This window comes from Hippoglossus hippoglossus, chromosome 13, assembly GCF_009819705.1.
Source record: "Hippoglossus hippoglossus isolate fHipHip1 chromosome 13, fHipHip1.pri, whole genome shotgun sequence".
Classification (NCBI taxonomy): domain Eukaryota; kingdom Metazoa; phylum Chordata; class Actinopteri; order Pleuronectiformes; family Pleuronectidae; genus Hippoglossus; species Hippoglossus hippoglossus.
In genome coordinates this window covers 24,884,091-24,899,064 of record NC_047163.1, presented here as the reverse complement: position 1 = coordinate 24,899,064, position 14,974 = coordinate 24,884,091, and the positions used below count along the sequence as shown (strand labels likewise).

At 43.5% G+C, this 14,974-nt stretch overlaps 1 protein-coding gene across 1 annotated transcript; it reads right to left on the bottom strand.

Annotated features, from left to right (window-relative positions):
* Positions 1–7,171: 7,171 nt before the first annotated feature.
* LOC117772603 (TRPM8 channel-associated factor homolog) lies at positions 7,172–14,332 on the bottom strand. The gene is made up of 12 exons (XM_034603862.1): positions 14,172–14,332; positions 13,261–13,926; positions 12,706–12,922; positions 12,157–12,448; positions 10,887–11,188; positions 10,531–10,705; positions 10,071–10,162; positions 9,698–9,905; positions 8,858–9,094; positions 8,290–8,513; positions 8,026–8,139; positions 7,172–7,838 (listed from the first exon to the last, which is right to left on the bottom strand). The coding sequence occupies exons 2-12, from the start codon at positions 13,905–13,907 to the stop codon at positions 7,596–7,598; spliced, it is 2,751 nt and encodes a 916-aa protein (XP_034459753.1). The 5' UTR covers positions 13,908–13,926; positions 14,172–14,332; the 3' UTR covers positions 7,172–7,595.
* Positions 14,333–14,974: the final 642 nt, after the last annotated feature.

Genomic DNA, 14,974 nt, shown 5'->3' with positions numbered 1-14,974 from the left:
ACCGTGAGACATGGTTCACCTTGCGGTAGTCCACACAGAACCGTACAGACCCATCCTTCTTGGCGACAAGAAGGATGGGGCTGCACCAGGCGCTGTTGGACTCTTCTATTAACCCCATCTCGAGCATAGCTGCCAATTCTTCCTGAACAACCTTTCTTTTATGTTCAGGAAGCCGATAGGGTCGTGAACGTACAGTCACCCCAGGGGAAGTCTCAACGTGATGTTGTATGAGTTTTGTGTGTCCTGGCAAGGGGGAAAACATGTCAGCAAAATGCTGCTGCAACATGGCGATCTCTGCTCTCTGGGATGGTCATCGCAAGGGAGCACGGTCGGATTGATAGAATTTGGTACCTCCGGCCCCATCTCATCTCTTTCGCTCACCAGCGACACCAGAGAAACAGGCTCTGCCTCTCTCCATGTTTTAAGGAGGTTGAGGTGGTATATTTGTGTGGCTCCACCCCTGTCAGAACGCACAACCTCATAATCGACATCCCCCACCCGCCGTGTGACCACGAAGGGCCTTTGCCACTTGGTGAGTAATTTAGAGCTAGAAGTGGGGAGCAATACAAGTACTTTTTCTCCCGGTGTGAATTGTCTAAGCTTGGCTCCTCTGTTGTACAGGCGCTGTAGACGTGCCTGGGCCTGAAGCAAATTCTCACGTGATAACTGCCCCAGTGTGTGGAGTTTCACTCTCAGGTCCAGGACGTATTGAATTTCATTCTTACTGGGGCTTGGACCTTCCTCCCAGTTTTCTCTAAGTAGGTCCAGTATGCCCCGTGGTTTTCTGCCAAATAACAGTTCAAAGGGAGAGAATCCCGTGGAGGCCTGGGGCACCTCCCGCACTGCAAACAACAGAGGATCAAACCATTTAGCCCAATTACGCTCGTCTTCGTGAATGAACTTACGATCATGGAATTTAAGGTCTTATTCAGTCGCTCGACCAGCCCATCAGTCTGTGGGTGGTACACGCCGAATAGACTTAACTCCCAGTAATCCCTAGAGTTCCCTTAGTGTTCGTGACATAAACGAGGTGCCTTGGTCAGTCAGGATCTCTTTTGGGATCCCGACTCGGGAGATGACCTGAAACAGTGCCTGCGCAACACTCTTTGCAGAGATGGTGCGCAGCGCACTGCCTCTGGATATCGCGTTGCGTAACCCACCAGGACTAACACAAAGGATACCCACGTGCAGTCCGGGGAAATGGCCCGATGAGGTCCATACCAATGCGCTCAAATGGAACCTCCATCAATGGTAATGGACAATGGCGCTCTAGGAATGGCTGGTTGGTTCACCAGTTGACATTCACGGCAAGACGCGCACCAGCGGCGCACCTCCCCGCGAATGCCAGGCCAATAGAATCGGGTCATTATCCGGCTTAGTGTTTTATCATACCCCAGGTGACCAGCCATTGGGTTAAAATGAGCCGCCTGGAAAATCATTTCCCGACGGCTTTTAGGCACCAGCAACTGGGTGGTTTCTCCTCCTATCTGAGTGTCACGACTCACTCGGTATAGCCTGTCTGGGATATGGGAACGTCTGCGCCGCGTCAGGGCGCACCATGTGACCATCAATTTGTATCACTTGATCAAAGACTGAGCGTAGAGTATCATCACGAGTGGAAAATCTTCCATGGAGTGTAATTCAGGTACCAGCGGTGCCTCCTAGGGAGTCACCGCTGGTTCCTCCCCCCTGTCTGCAGTGTCGGATAACCTCGCGTCACCTCTGAGCGCAGCGCACACGTCAAAAGTCCCTGTCTGTCGTGAGCGCACCCCCACACACTGCCCCACTACAGAATGAAACCCCGGCCAATCAGTCCCCAGGATTAGGGGGTGCGTCAGGTGGGAGCTAACCGCGACCTTTGTTCTATTCTTTTTTCCCTGGTGTCTAATTTCCACTGTCACCATCGGGTATCTGTGAATATCCCCATGCACACACTTAATATTTACCCAACCCGCCTCCACCAAAGCCCCGGGTCGAACCAGGTTCTGGTGAATCATTGACTGCATGCAGCCAGAATCCACCATAGCCTGGTGTACACCCCCCTGAATCCTTACCGGGATTCGGTATGTCGCTCCCGCACCGGGGGAGGGTGTTGCAGGGCCGGCAACCCGGATCACTTGCCCCACTTCCATGAGGGGGCACGCCTCCCGGAAGTGCCCGAGCTGCCCGCACCTCCAACACTCCAGCCCAGGCATTCGAGGAGTCTCCTGCGGGTTGGGAGCGGTGCTTGTAGCGGCTGGGAACTGAGGGGAAAATGAGCGACAAAAGTTAGTGTTACTGCGGGGAGCCGGTGGGGGCTGCGCCGGGTTATGGTGTTGAGGAGGGGCCCTTCGGCGAGGGGCTGGGGTCTGCCGGTTCGGTGTGGGGGAGCGGTTGCCTCCGCCCTGGCCGCTAGGATAAACTGCCAGCTGGTCCTCCGCCAGGGTGACGGCCGCTTCTAGCGTCGCTGGTCGATGATACCGCACCCACGCCGAGGTCCGGTCGCCCCCATATCAACTGTTCCAGGACCACCTCCCCCAGCATCGTGTCCTCCGCGGCGGAGCCCCCTGGCTGCAGCCACCGTGTAGCCGCGTCACGCAGCTGTTGGGCGTACGCGAAAGGACGGCCCTCGATCCCCAGCCTGGTGTCCCGGAACCTCCGGCGATGGTCCTCCGGCGTCAACCCCAGCCTGTCCAGCACCGCCCTCCTCACGTGCCGGCATTCTGCTCTGGCCGCCGGCGGCAGCCCCAGCGCTGCCGTCTGTGCCTCCCCTGACAGCAGGGGGAGAAGACGCACTGCCCACTCCTCCGCTGGCCACTCACACGCCTCCGCCGTCGCCTCAAACAGCTCCAGGAAGGACTGAGGGTCGTCCGCCTCCGACATTTTGTGGAGTGTTATGCCTGCCAACGGGGAGCGGGCCGCGGGGGACGGAGCTACCGTCGGCCGGGAGATGAGATGCTCCATCTGGTTCTGGAGCATCCCCAGGAACTGCCTATTAAAGGCCGCCTGCTCCCGCTGCATGGCCGCGACATCCCCCATCATCTGTCCGAGTGCTACCGCCGGCTGCATCGGGTTCTGGTCCCGCTCTTGGTCCATGACAAGTTTAGTTGGGCGCCAGTGTAACAGATTCTCTGCGTTACCGTGAGTTCCTCGTCATGAACACAAGGGGAATCAGGTAGGTGTCTTTCAATGTCTTTCTTTATTGCTCCACACACGTCAACAAACATAAACTTAAATCACACATAAAGCAACTAGCTTGGTTACTCTGAGGTTATAAGTCCGGGAGTGAGCTCCTGGTTCCCGGGCCCCCGCGCCCCAGCGCGCTACTGCTGACAAAGAGGAGAGAGTCATTAGGTGAACTGGAACACCTGTGTACCGATCCCAGAACCCCATCCCCACTCCCTGCCTCCTGCAGCCGACGCTGACCACGCCCCACTACCACATAATATTCAAAGCATATACATTATTGATTATTCAAATCAGCACCCTTATGTTCTGCTGCTAAACATCAGTAATATAACATTTCTTGATTTCTAGTTAACCTCTAATCAGTGATGTGTAGAGCTTGACTGACATCACCTTTTCTAATTTCTTGGAGATGAAGATCATGTGTTTCAAACATTGATGTCTTCCCCTTTTTGACGTTTGAATTACAAGTTGTTAGGTTGAGGATATCATCCAGCGCAGGTGAAAATGTCTGAATATTCCTCTTCTCGCCTCCAGATTTGACATAGATGACATAGATGGCTGCATCATCACCACCAAGTCTGGGAAAGTCTTTCCCACTGCACCAGATGACTGGAGGTATGTGTACATGTTTGCTATAGCTAAAAATAGTGATCATTAAGTATCTGTTAATCATTAACCTGAGCATGTTTGTCACCTGCTCAGGTTAATGATGGTGTCACCGTTGATAAGACAGCAAGTTTTTATGTGGGAGATGAGTAGAGTCATGGTCGTGACTGTGTGTGTTCTCAGTTATCTGATCTGATTTCACACAAAAACACATGTGTATATGCTATATAAGCTTTATTTTTTGGGGAAAAATTCAGTTCTTTTCTCTTAAACCTAAAAATGTGCTCGGTAGGCGATTTGTTAATTTTAACTATTAATCGCCTATAATTTAACTTTTGTTATTATTTTATCTGTTATTTAACTAATTGTGAGCTTATGGTTTAACCTCTGTGCTCAGATGCCGCAGGGAGGCCTGAAAACTGGGCTCCAGGGAAGAAGAAGAAGGATTTTTCCTGCAGTGACCGACTGGTAAGACATGAGATTCTTAGTCTGGTTCAGTTTGACCACTTTGTTCCACTTCTTTAACCTCATTAAGTTAGTGAGAATTACCGGGAGCATTTTGATAATCAGTTAATTGTAAAGTATTTTTTATCATTGTCATCTGAATATATTTGAGATTTCGACAGTATACTTTTTTAATCTCCTGTACTAGCCTTATGGTGGCTCTTATCTCAGTCTTCAATTGTAAATTTGTAGCAGTAAATATGCCAGAGGATATTTGCAGTTATACAATTACTATATATGTTAAGTATTTTTGTATATATATTCATGTCTACTGTATATATTATATGTTTGCATAATATATTTTCAATGGTTATTTACATGTATTCTTGGTCATGATAGCATGCTCTGTTGTGTATACAGTACAAGCATTGTCTCCTTCGTGTACATAAGTGCACAATTTGTTTTAGAACATAGGATAAAATGGGGAATATCCCTTGAACGTTTGAAGGTCTTCCGCATCAGTTTGATGATAAGTTGCCAACCACTAGCAGATATTAGTGACCATCAGTGGATATTAGTGACAGATCATCAGTTGTGTACCTTAGCATCATCACCTAGTCCTTTGAGCAACCTGATGGTGGATGTTGCAATAAAAACCCTGTAGCCAACCTCCACTGGGTGGACTATTGCTTTCCAGCCACGTTGCTCTGCCTCAAATGCCATGTCTGTATACCACAGCCTCTTCCTCTCATTCACTTCATCAACAGCATCCTCCCAGGGTACTGTCAATTCTACAAAGTAAATAACACGCAAGGTGTTGAACCAGAGTATCCGGCCTGGTCTTAGGGTGGTAGTGACAGTTTGTGATAGGACTGTAAGCCGCTGGACTACATCCACCAACATTTCTCAGTCATGGGCTTGCTCCAACTGACCACTCCTAGTCAAAGGAGGAGGCCCTCTCTTTCCCTGTTCCCCTTCTTGGACAATTTTCAGTAATTGGTTGTGTCTCCATGTGTACCTAAGTTGGGAGAGACTTACTATACAACCATTGAGGATGTGTCTGAGGGTAGCTCGAGTTAAGCATAGTGGGTAGGATAGATCTTCATTCAACCACTGCTGGAGGTTTTTGGGTGAAGGAAGGCCATCAGTCGTTGCTCTGTCTACGCAGTAAGCTGATCTGATTGACTCCATCCCCCACAGGTCTCTTCCATCCGATTTCTTTTTGTCTATGCTCTCCAATTGCATCCTATGCATCTGACTTGTCTGTGCGATAGCCTTAGCAAATAGGTTTTTTCATCATATCATCAGCTTACAGAGAGACAATTAACTAGCTAGGTTTCTGTCCAAAGGATTTGCAAAAGTTACCCACATTTTAGAGAAACTTTAATGTATTATGCAAAGTATGTGAATATACAATGTAGGTCAATCTTGATAAAAACTTAACATTTCACAAATAAGAGGGTACAACTGAAAGAGTACAGTCATACTATGCAACATGTGGAAACTACTTGGCTACAGTCTCCTCATCTCCACACAGATGTGATCTGGCCTAGACATTGGTAAGGATATATTCCTACTGTCCATTTCCAAATCTATTCCTAGAGGTGACAGATGGGACACAGTTGTATACTGTAACTTAAAATATAAAATAACTTTAAGAAAGATGGTGATTACAGTCCACCTTTCAGCTTCTGTCTTGCTCTGTGCACAGTGGAGGGTGCAGGTCCACTTATATCCTGAACCCTCTGGTGCATAAGTGAATAGTTAGGCCCCGACTGTCAAGAATTGATAAAAGTATAGACAGACTAAGCTAAAAAGACAATATAGTATCATACAGCCCCTTTGTGTGGGAGAGAGAGAACTTGCCGTTTGTGGGTCTGGTCAGATTCACGTGTATTAACACACATTTTTCAGATGTGTGAATAGACTCACAATTATGGAGGGTTTTCTGGGCCAAAACAATACATATAAATACATAAATAATTATATAAATACATAAATAAAAGGATAAATGAATAATAGCTCGATCAAAGACAGCTGAATCGAACTGGTTGAGCCTGCTGGGTCTGTCACACTGTTCACTCACCAATCAGAAGCTTTAACCCACCCCCTGACCTTTGATGACTGAAGTTGAGTCTTATTTTGTTCTGACCAGCAGGTTACGCAAAGGATAAATACAAGTATACATAAAAGTATATATAAACAAATAAATGTATAAATACATAAATAAAATTCGAAATAAATAAATGTGTAAATAAATACATGAACAAAAAAATATACATATAGATGTATAAATAAATGTCTAAATACACATTTAGTCATTTATTTAGGCATTTAATTATATAATTACGTATTTATCTAATAATTTATCCTTTTATTTATATGTTTTATAGATTTTGTTTTGGCCCAGAAAACCCTACTGAGTTGGATGAGTGATAGTACAAACAATACGACTACTACAGCCTGTTAACGTTTACATCATAAGAATAATCAGCAAGAAGGCAAATTAAAAGATTAGCTTACAAGCAACAGTTCCATCATCATTTTGGAGAAGCTTAGCCTCATTTGCCTTTTATTAACACCAGTAATACATATTACGGTCAGTAAACACCTTTCAAATCATCTTTAATTACATCTCACACCCTCAGTTTGCATAGCATTTTAACTTTAGTTAAACAATAGAGAACAACCAAACCAATGCATCAGCCTAATATGTAATCACAAATTCACAACCTTTAATCAAGGTTATTTTTTAAATATATCAAAATTAAATTATTTAGTACACAAATTAATACATGTGTCATAATCAAATCACATGTCCAGCAAATACCAATTGTCTAATCAATCAACTGGCATAGCCATTTCACTAATAGCAACATGTGAAGCAAATAATTAACCGCATTATAAAATGTTGGTTACATAATAGGTGGTTAAGTGCAATTATTGGATTTACACAGATTTGTCTTAAAGAAGCTGCTTTAGAAGGGTCGGCTTATTATGCATTTGTCTAATTGATCAATAACAATGACCCAGCCATCAATAGACACAGTTGTATAAACTTGAAAAGTTTATTTTTTACATTAAATCTAGTGTGAGAGAAGGACCATCTCATTTAGTCAGACTGACTTATTGTTACTCAGTAAGAGGTTCAGATGAACCAAACTAATTCACACATTAACTACTAAATAAAGAAGCTGTAAATACATCATCAGCTATAAAACTTCTTTGTCTTTTAAAATAGTATAAGAGACATGGTCAAATACATCAAAAACAAAAAAGAAAACAAAAGTTAGTTAATGATATTTCCTCCTAAATACCCAAAGATTCATTCTCTTAGAACCCATCTCTCTGCACTTCAATCAGCATCATACTGCAGCTCAGTCATACTGGACCATGGGGTGGTCACACCAAGAGGGCAGGTTGGAGAGTTTCTCTTCTGTGGCTGGTGCGATGGGCCAACCCCAGCCCTTGAAGAATCCAGTCAGGTTCATCTCCACAGTCCGGGAGAAAGTCTCAGCGTACAGGTTCATCTTTCCTTCGTTGTCTTTGGGAAAGTCGCTCATCGTGTGGTAGGCAGCAAACACCTTCTTAAAGGCATCCCAGCCAAACTTACCCTGGAGCTACATGCACAGAGAAAAGTGTAGAGGGAACTGTAAGAAAATTGCAGTGTTGACGCCTCACTGTGCTGACTTGGCTTCGAGACTTTCAGTACTATTTACATTTTTGGCCTTTGGCCTGTGTGTGTGTGTGTGTGGTTTTGTTCAAATGGTATTTATAAGGGGTAATACAAAAATAATTCTCTCTTACCTGCATATATGTCTCCAGGGCCACCCACATGTCCCAGCTGCTGAGTTTCCTGCCCCCCTTAGCATACTCCGCTGCTCGACTGTTTCGATTTTCTACAGTCATACAAGGATGAGCCTGCATTGAAGAAGATGATTTAGAAACAATATAATCTCCATGAACACCTTAATACTTCTCTAAATGGAAGATAAAAAGAGCTGCTTTTTGTTATTTCTATGAATATAAAATATATCATAAATACACTAAAACAAAGCAGATCTACTCCACCTTTGCTCTGTTAATCCCCAGCATCTCTTCATGCACATACACTGACCAGAGGTTGCATGTACACTCAGTGGTGTTGGGTGGGAACTCCCAGCAGCCTCTCTGCTGGTTGTGTCCCAGTTCATGGATGGGCCCCCATATTCCTACATTCCTGATATGGTCAACACTGACTAATTCAGCTGCAACACTGCTGTGTATCATTATAGGGTAACCTGCATGCATCCAACCTGAGCAGAAGAAAATCAAAAAAAGCACAGAGTTTTGTATTAATGCTAATATGGGTTTCATAGGTATGGTAGATAAACACTGTACAACTTGCTGTGCATGCAGTCACACCAAAGCACAAACTACACGCCTCATTGTAGCATGTTCTGTTACAAAACTCAAATTAACACAATTAACACTCACTCTAACCCTAACCCTATTTGAATCTTTACAATTTTTTAAAAGGACAGTTTTTGCTCCATGATAGACTAGTGACCTGTCCACGATGTACCCTGCTTTTTATCCAGCATGAGTTGTTACTGGCTCAATTTCTCAGGGAGTCCTTTACAAATTCAAATACACTTACCATGGGAAATCTGCACATCTGCTACAAAGCGTTCTTTGCGGGGAAATTTGTGTTGTTTTGCAGCCAGGTCAGCAATGGCCCTCATCATTTCATTCCAGAGCGCTGCCAACTCGTCAGGGCGATCCAGGTCCCGAACCACATTTGATGACACAGTAAGGATGATGTTTTCAAACTCCAACTCTGCCCAGGGTGAGGGAGCAGTGCGCAGCAAGGACCATTCTGCTGCTGTTGTCACACCTGAAGAAAACAAAAGGTGGGTATGTAAAATTTCCCATGCTAGGAAAAGTATAAACCTGTTTTGTCAAAAAGAGATTACACAAACAGGTCCTCAAAAACTGATGTTCATGATATGAAGTCAGTCTGGCAGGAAATATAGGCCATCATTCAGAGAGCTAAAGCTTCATCTGCACCAGGTCCCAAATCCCAATCCCCTCTTTTGCCAGTTCTCCCAGATCAAAGCCTCCAGTCGCCCCAAAACCCCTAACCCTACCTTACTTCCTCTGCTCAGGATCACCTGCAAAGGAACCCTTTGAACCCGACTGCTTTGCCAGTGAAACCTTTGTTAGAGTCAGCACTACTATATTTGTACAGTCAACTTAAGAAATTGAATTATCAAACATACGTATAAACTTGCATCTCTTGTATGGATTCCACCTTAAGAATCTGAAAATACCTAAAAAACATTATACTTCATATTCAACACTCTATGTCCCCTTGAATCTCAAAGCAACCATACTAATCCCATAATATAGGAGACGAAACATCTTCCATTAACCCCATGAACACATAGATGCACACATCGGTAAACATAATGCACCTTTCAACCTCCTAAGCACTCACCAAATTTGTAATATGGCGCAGCTACAGCCATCTGCACTATGATCTGACACTGCAATTGTGCTTTGGCAGGGGCCACCAGGTAGAGGAGTCCACCCCAGAGGTTCCACACCTGCATCATCTCTGTGGTTATGGGAAATTGTTCATGAACACTTGGTGCTCTCTTCAACTCTGCATGATTCAGTCTGTCTGTTTGACAGCCTATCTGGATCTGAGGAAGACAAGGAATATGTTTTACTGCTTTGAAGATGAGGACTATAGAGCAGTAACTATATTCTTTGATGCATGACTGCTAACAGTAGGAAGCAAAAAGGTGCTTTACTTGTATTAGCAAACTCAATAACCCTTAATGTCTTAATGGATTTGTGGGCTGTACCTTCCATCCTTTGTTGACCATGTCTGCTGGTATGGCAATGTAGGTCTTCATACCAGGAGAGAGGTAGAGACCTGTACTGATCCACTCCAAGTCTAACACACACACACACACACACACACACACACACACACACACACACACACACACACACACACACCCACACACACACACACACACAACATTTTTTAAATGCTTTAAAAAAACAAATGAAGGAAGAAGTAGACTCCTTAAGATGTTAGTGGGTTTATTTTAACTTCCCTGGTTACGAGGCTGAAATATTGAAAAGTGTGCTATGCCTAATTCTATTTCTTGGCCTGTCTGGGCCTGGTCTAAGATTTTTAATCTCATCAGAACATTCCAGGTTCAGAAGGTGTCATATTAACTAACAGCAAGGTCTGTACAATAGCGCATATACTGTATACAAGTTGAGCTCATAACATCTTCATATATTTGGTCTCACCTGTTGTGTTAACACTGATCTGGATCCTGTGGTTATAGACAACTGGCATCAAAGGATTATCCTTAATGAGAAAAGGCAGGATTGCATCTGGATTTGGGCAAACCTTATATACCTCTGTGCCCACGTTGAGGAGCAGGTGGTCTTTGGCACTCTTCGTAGGACAGGTCTCAGACACCTTGAAAGAAGATGAATAAAAGACAAGACACATCATGCTGATTAATAAATTATGATTAATCGTCATATACATCATATAAGATCTAGTGCTTTGGCAAAGGTCAGGATCACAAAAACATAAAACAAAATAGCTTTGTGCTGCTCTATTGGAAAATGTTAAGTTTCGCATTTTGTTGACTCACCTGTGGCATGCCCACCCTCAATATGATATCAGTGAGGGCGGACAGGACCTGTGCATAGAAGGAGCAGTCATGAGCCTTCATGGTCAAGTAGGTGGAACAGTCCGTGCCCAGCTTTTTCAGACATTCCTCTTCATGCTTCGTAAGTTCACTTCCTTCGTTGACATGTCCAGCAAAGCGGTGTAGAAGGTGGCGGAAGTGGTAGGTGTCTTTGATGGCCTGGCTGGGTACAGGGGCCTTGTATACACCACCTCCGATTATTGCTCCCAACAGGCTCAAGCCCATTTTAGTCAGGATCTTGTTCCCTGAAATACATTGGAACAACCATGAGTTGATATTCTGACGTGATATGGATATTTGAAGCCCAAATATCAAGTAGTAGCCTATTAAAAATAAATTTGTTTTGATATTTTCTTTAGTGTGTTTCCAAGTGCTGCAAAGTTACCTGTTGTTTTGTTGGGTAGTCCTCTTTGTAATTATGTTAAACCAACACTATGGAACTTTCTGCTGTCTCTAGTCTGCAGCAATTCAGTCCCCTACATTGTTGTATGGACCCACGCACTTTCATTTCCATCCACCCACGTTTTGTCTGAGCCCACCATTTTCTCAAGTTCAGCAGCCTTCATGAACAACTATTACACCAGTTACTTGGTGTACCTGTTGCAGCAGGCAATTGACTTGTTATCTTCAGAGTTTACATAAACAAGAAACCTCTGGACCATAAACCGTATGCTCTGGACACAAGAAAGTCATATCATCATGGCCAGCACCATCCAGTTTTTTTAAAGTCTACAACTGCCACTTTTGGTTGAAGTTATCAACCCATTCTTGCTGCCCTGCAGTTTGCACCTTTATCTGTCATTGAATAAGCAAATCAGTTGCCAACCCAGCAGGCTTCTCTTTTTTTACCCCTGTAAGTTCTAGCTTCAGTGAGCAGGGATCAGGTTCCTTGATTTCTTTGAAGCACTTTCCCGTTTATATAAACCAGTCCAGCAGCCCAGCAAATCCTCAGTTTCCAGAACATCCCTGTGTGTGTGTGTGTGTTTTGGACTGCAATTCCGTCTCGCTACATGAGGAATTCAATGTGTGGGGATATTTAACGTTATGCCTGATATGAGTTAATCTACATTACCATGTGGATTTGTTATTGTAAGTCGCTTTGGATAAAAGCGTCAGCTAAATGAAATGTAACAATTTGTACAGCAGTACCTATATTAGTTAGGATGCATTATGTTATGATATCATGAACTTTGCAGGTGGCGCATTATCGTACCTACGAAATCTGTTAATGGGTTTTGTCCACAGTGTGTCTGTGCCCAGTACCAGGCATGTCCACCAATCAGAAGGCCTCCTCCCTCTGCCACAAAGTTCTGGATATCCTCCATGTGATCACCGCTGTATGCTGTGCACACGAATACACTCAGGTCTTTCCTGAAGTTTGTCTTCTCACACTTTAACCCTGACTTGCTGAGGATTCCTAAGGCTTGATCGTGCGATACCCCAATGATCCCATTCCGGCCTTCATCCAACCAGTGAATGGCATTACTCCAAAATTGAGTCATTGGCTGTAATGAGAAGAATTATTTCAAAACAGAAACAGTAGTTAATCAACATTGATAAGTATTCTAGACATTAAACTGCTGGTGACCAGAAACATTTAACAAGATATAAATGGAAAATAATTATATCTACTGTCTCAAAAAGATCATACTATCTACACATGATAATTGTATACCTGCCTAATTGAGAAAATTCTCATAATATGCTCATTTTGAACTAAGAAGGCAGAAATTCTAAGTCAAATCATTAATGTAGACTTTACCTCTCGTGAAAGAATTCCTTCATGTGAAATCACAATGACCCGTCCCTGTCCATAGTAGGCTCCTGCCAGGAACGCGTCTCCATGCTCTGTGGTCCCAATGGGAAAGGCCAGAGGGCCATGGACCAGAACCTCAGAAAGTACTGCTCCCTCTTGGATGTCGAACTCTGAAACCCCCTTGAGTAAGAACTCCAAGTCATCCTCAAAATCCTTTCCGTTTCTGTATTTGAAAGGGGGAGAAGTAAACCAGATATATATGACAGTTACAGTGAGTTATAGAATTTCAGGAAAGAACCAGTAACTGTTTTAAATCTTATTGTTTTTCTTAACCAAAAATGTTAAAGGATGAATAATATTAATATTCATTTACTATGAATAATATATATTAACATAAATTGGTATAATAATATAATGAAAACAATTCAGTGATAGCTTCAGTGTTAGCTTCATTATTGTTAATAATGTCATAAATGTGCAGAAAGTTTTCAAATAAGAGTAGTCTCTTTACAAAGTGAAATCTTTCTAAATGTGCAATAATCGATAAGTGTATACACTCACACTACAGCCATCCAGGAGGATGGGATTTTAGGATAGACAGGCAGGTACTCTGCCTCACCCTGATGATCAGAGAAGTAGATCCCTGCCACACCAGAAACCTTGTTCCCTTCAAACAGAAGCAGTGTGTTTTCTTTTGGGTGACTTGCAGCCCAGCTCCACGCCTGACCTGCTATTAACACTCCTCCTCCAGCTTTCATGAATGCCACTATATCCTTCTTGTCTGCACCCACACTGTAGGCATCTGTCACATACACACCAACCCCCAGATTATCACTAAAGGCCCCCACCACTTTGGCTTGGAAGCTGGATTTGCTGAGGTTATCAGCGACTGACATGACATTTTTATGGACCCCTACAGACAGGTTGTCGGATCCATCTCCTCTCAGCCAGGTCAGAGCATTCTCTACAAGAGCTGGGAGGGTCGACAGGTAACTCTCATGACCCAGAACTACAACCCTTCCACTGCCGTACAGAGACGCAGCAATCAGGACCTGGCCTTTGCTGTTCATTGCCAAAGGAAAGGCATGGTCTCCAGTCAGAACCAGGTCGCTGGGAACACATTGGCCACGGAGGTCCAGCTCTTTCAAGCCTCTCATCAGAGACATGTAGGTCCCTTCATGTTGGTTTTGCATGGGCTGGTTGGACATGGTGAGAAAGTTTGATGCTCTGAAAACCGACAGAGGCTGGAGGGCAGAAAAACAGGAAAAGAGTTGACTCAGACACAATACTGACTTTGATAACATATTACATTAGTTAGTCTGTACTGTGGGGAAAAATAAATATGATCCATTACAATATCAATTTCAATTTACAACTGGAGACAAAAGGATATTAGGTACTTTTGACTTGGTTTCACAGAGGCCAAAGAGTTTGCAATAATTACTGGAAAGAAAGAAAAAAATTTTTTTTACCTGTAAAAAGGTTTCTGCTTGTATAATCAGACTGCTGCAGACATCAGACGGTTTTCAAGACAGCCACTCTCATGCAGCATATATCTGACTGAACAGATGAGACAATATAAATGAGAGAAGCAGTATGGGAGTGGGTATTTAAGAGACAAAACAAAAAGAGGAGTGACTTCAGTGACACGCTATTAATGCACCTCTCTGCTAACATTCTCAGTATATGAATAATACACTGCTGGAGATACGCCCTGAATGACAGTACAAAGGAAACCTGTTTTTCCTGTTGGCATGATGAGGAAGTGGATGTGGACACAACATTTTAATTTAGCTGTGAGATGAGTCACTCCAGGCATCTGTGTTTTTATCTCTTAAACAAATGATGGTTATATATATTTGTAGAGAATGTGTGTTTGCATTTAGCGTATGTGTGTGTGTACTTAAACTTCTGTGAGGACAATTTTAAGCATAGACCCTACAGAGTGAGGACATTTTGACCAGTCCTCACTTTTTCAATGGTCTGTTTGAGGGTTAAAACTTGATTTTAGGGTTAGGTTTAGAATTAGGTTTAGGGTTGAAGGGGAATAAAAGTTATAAAAAATGTAAATGCAACATTCAGATTATGGTCTACTAGAACATATTCGAAACACCTGCCTCTACTATACATCTATAAACAAAACTAAGTACACATGTAAATAAAATGAATCTCTGTTACACAAAGAAACATCTAGTCCGGGAGTTTATCATCTTGTCCTTTTTTCCTCACATTGGATTTTTCCTCTTTACAGCGTTTCTGTTCGATGCTACGTCAA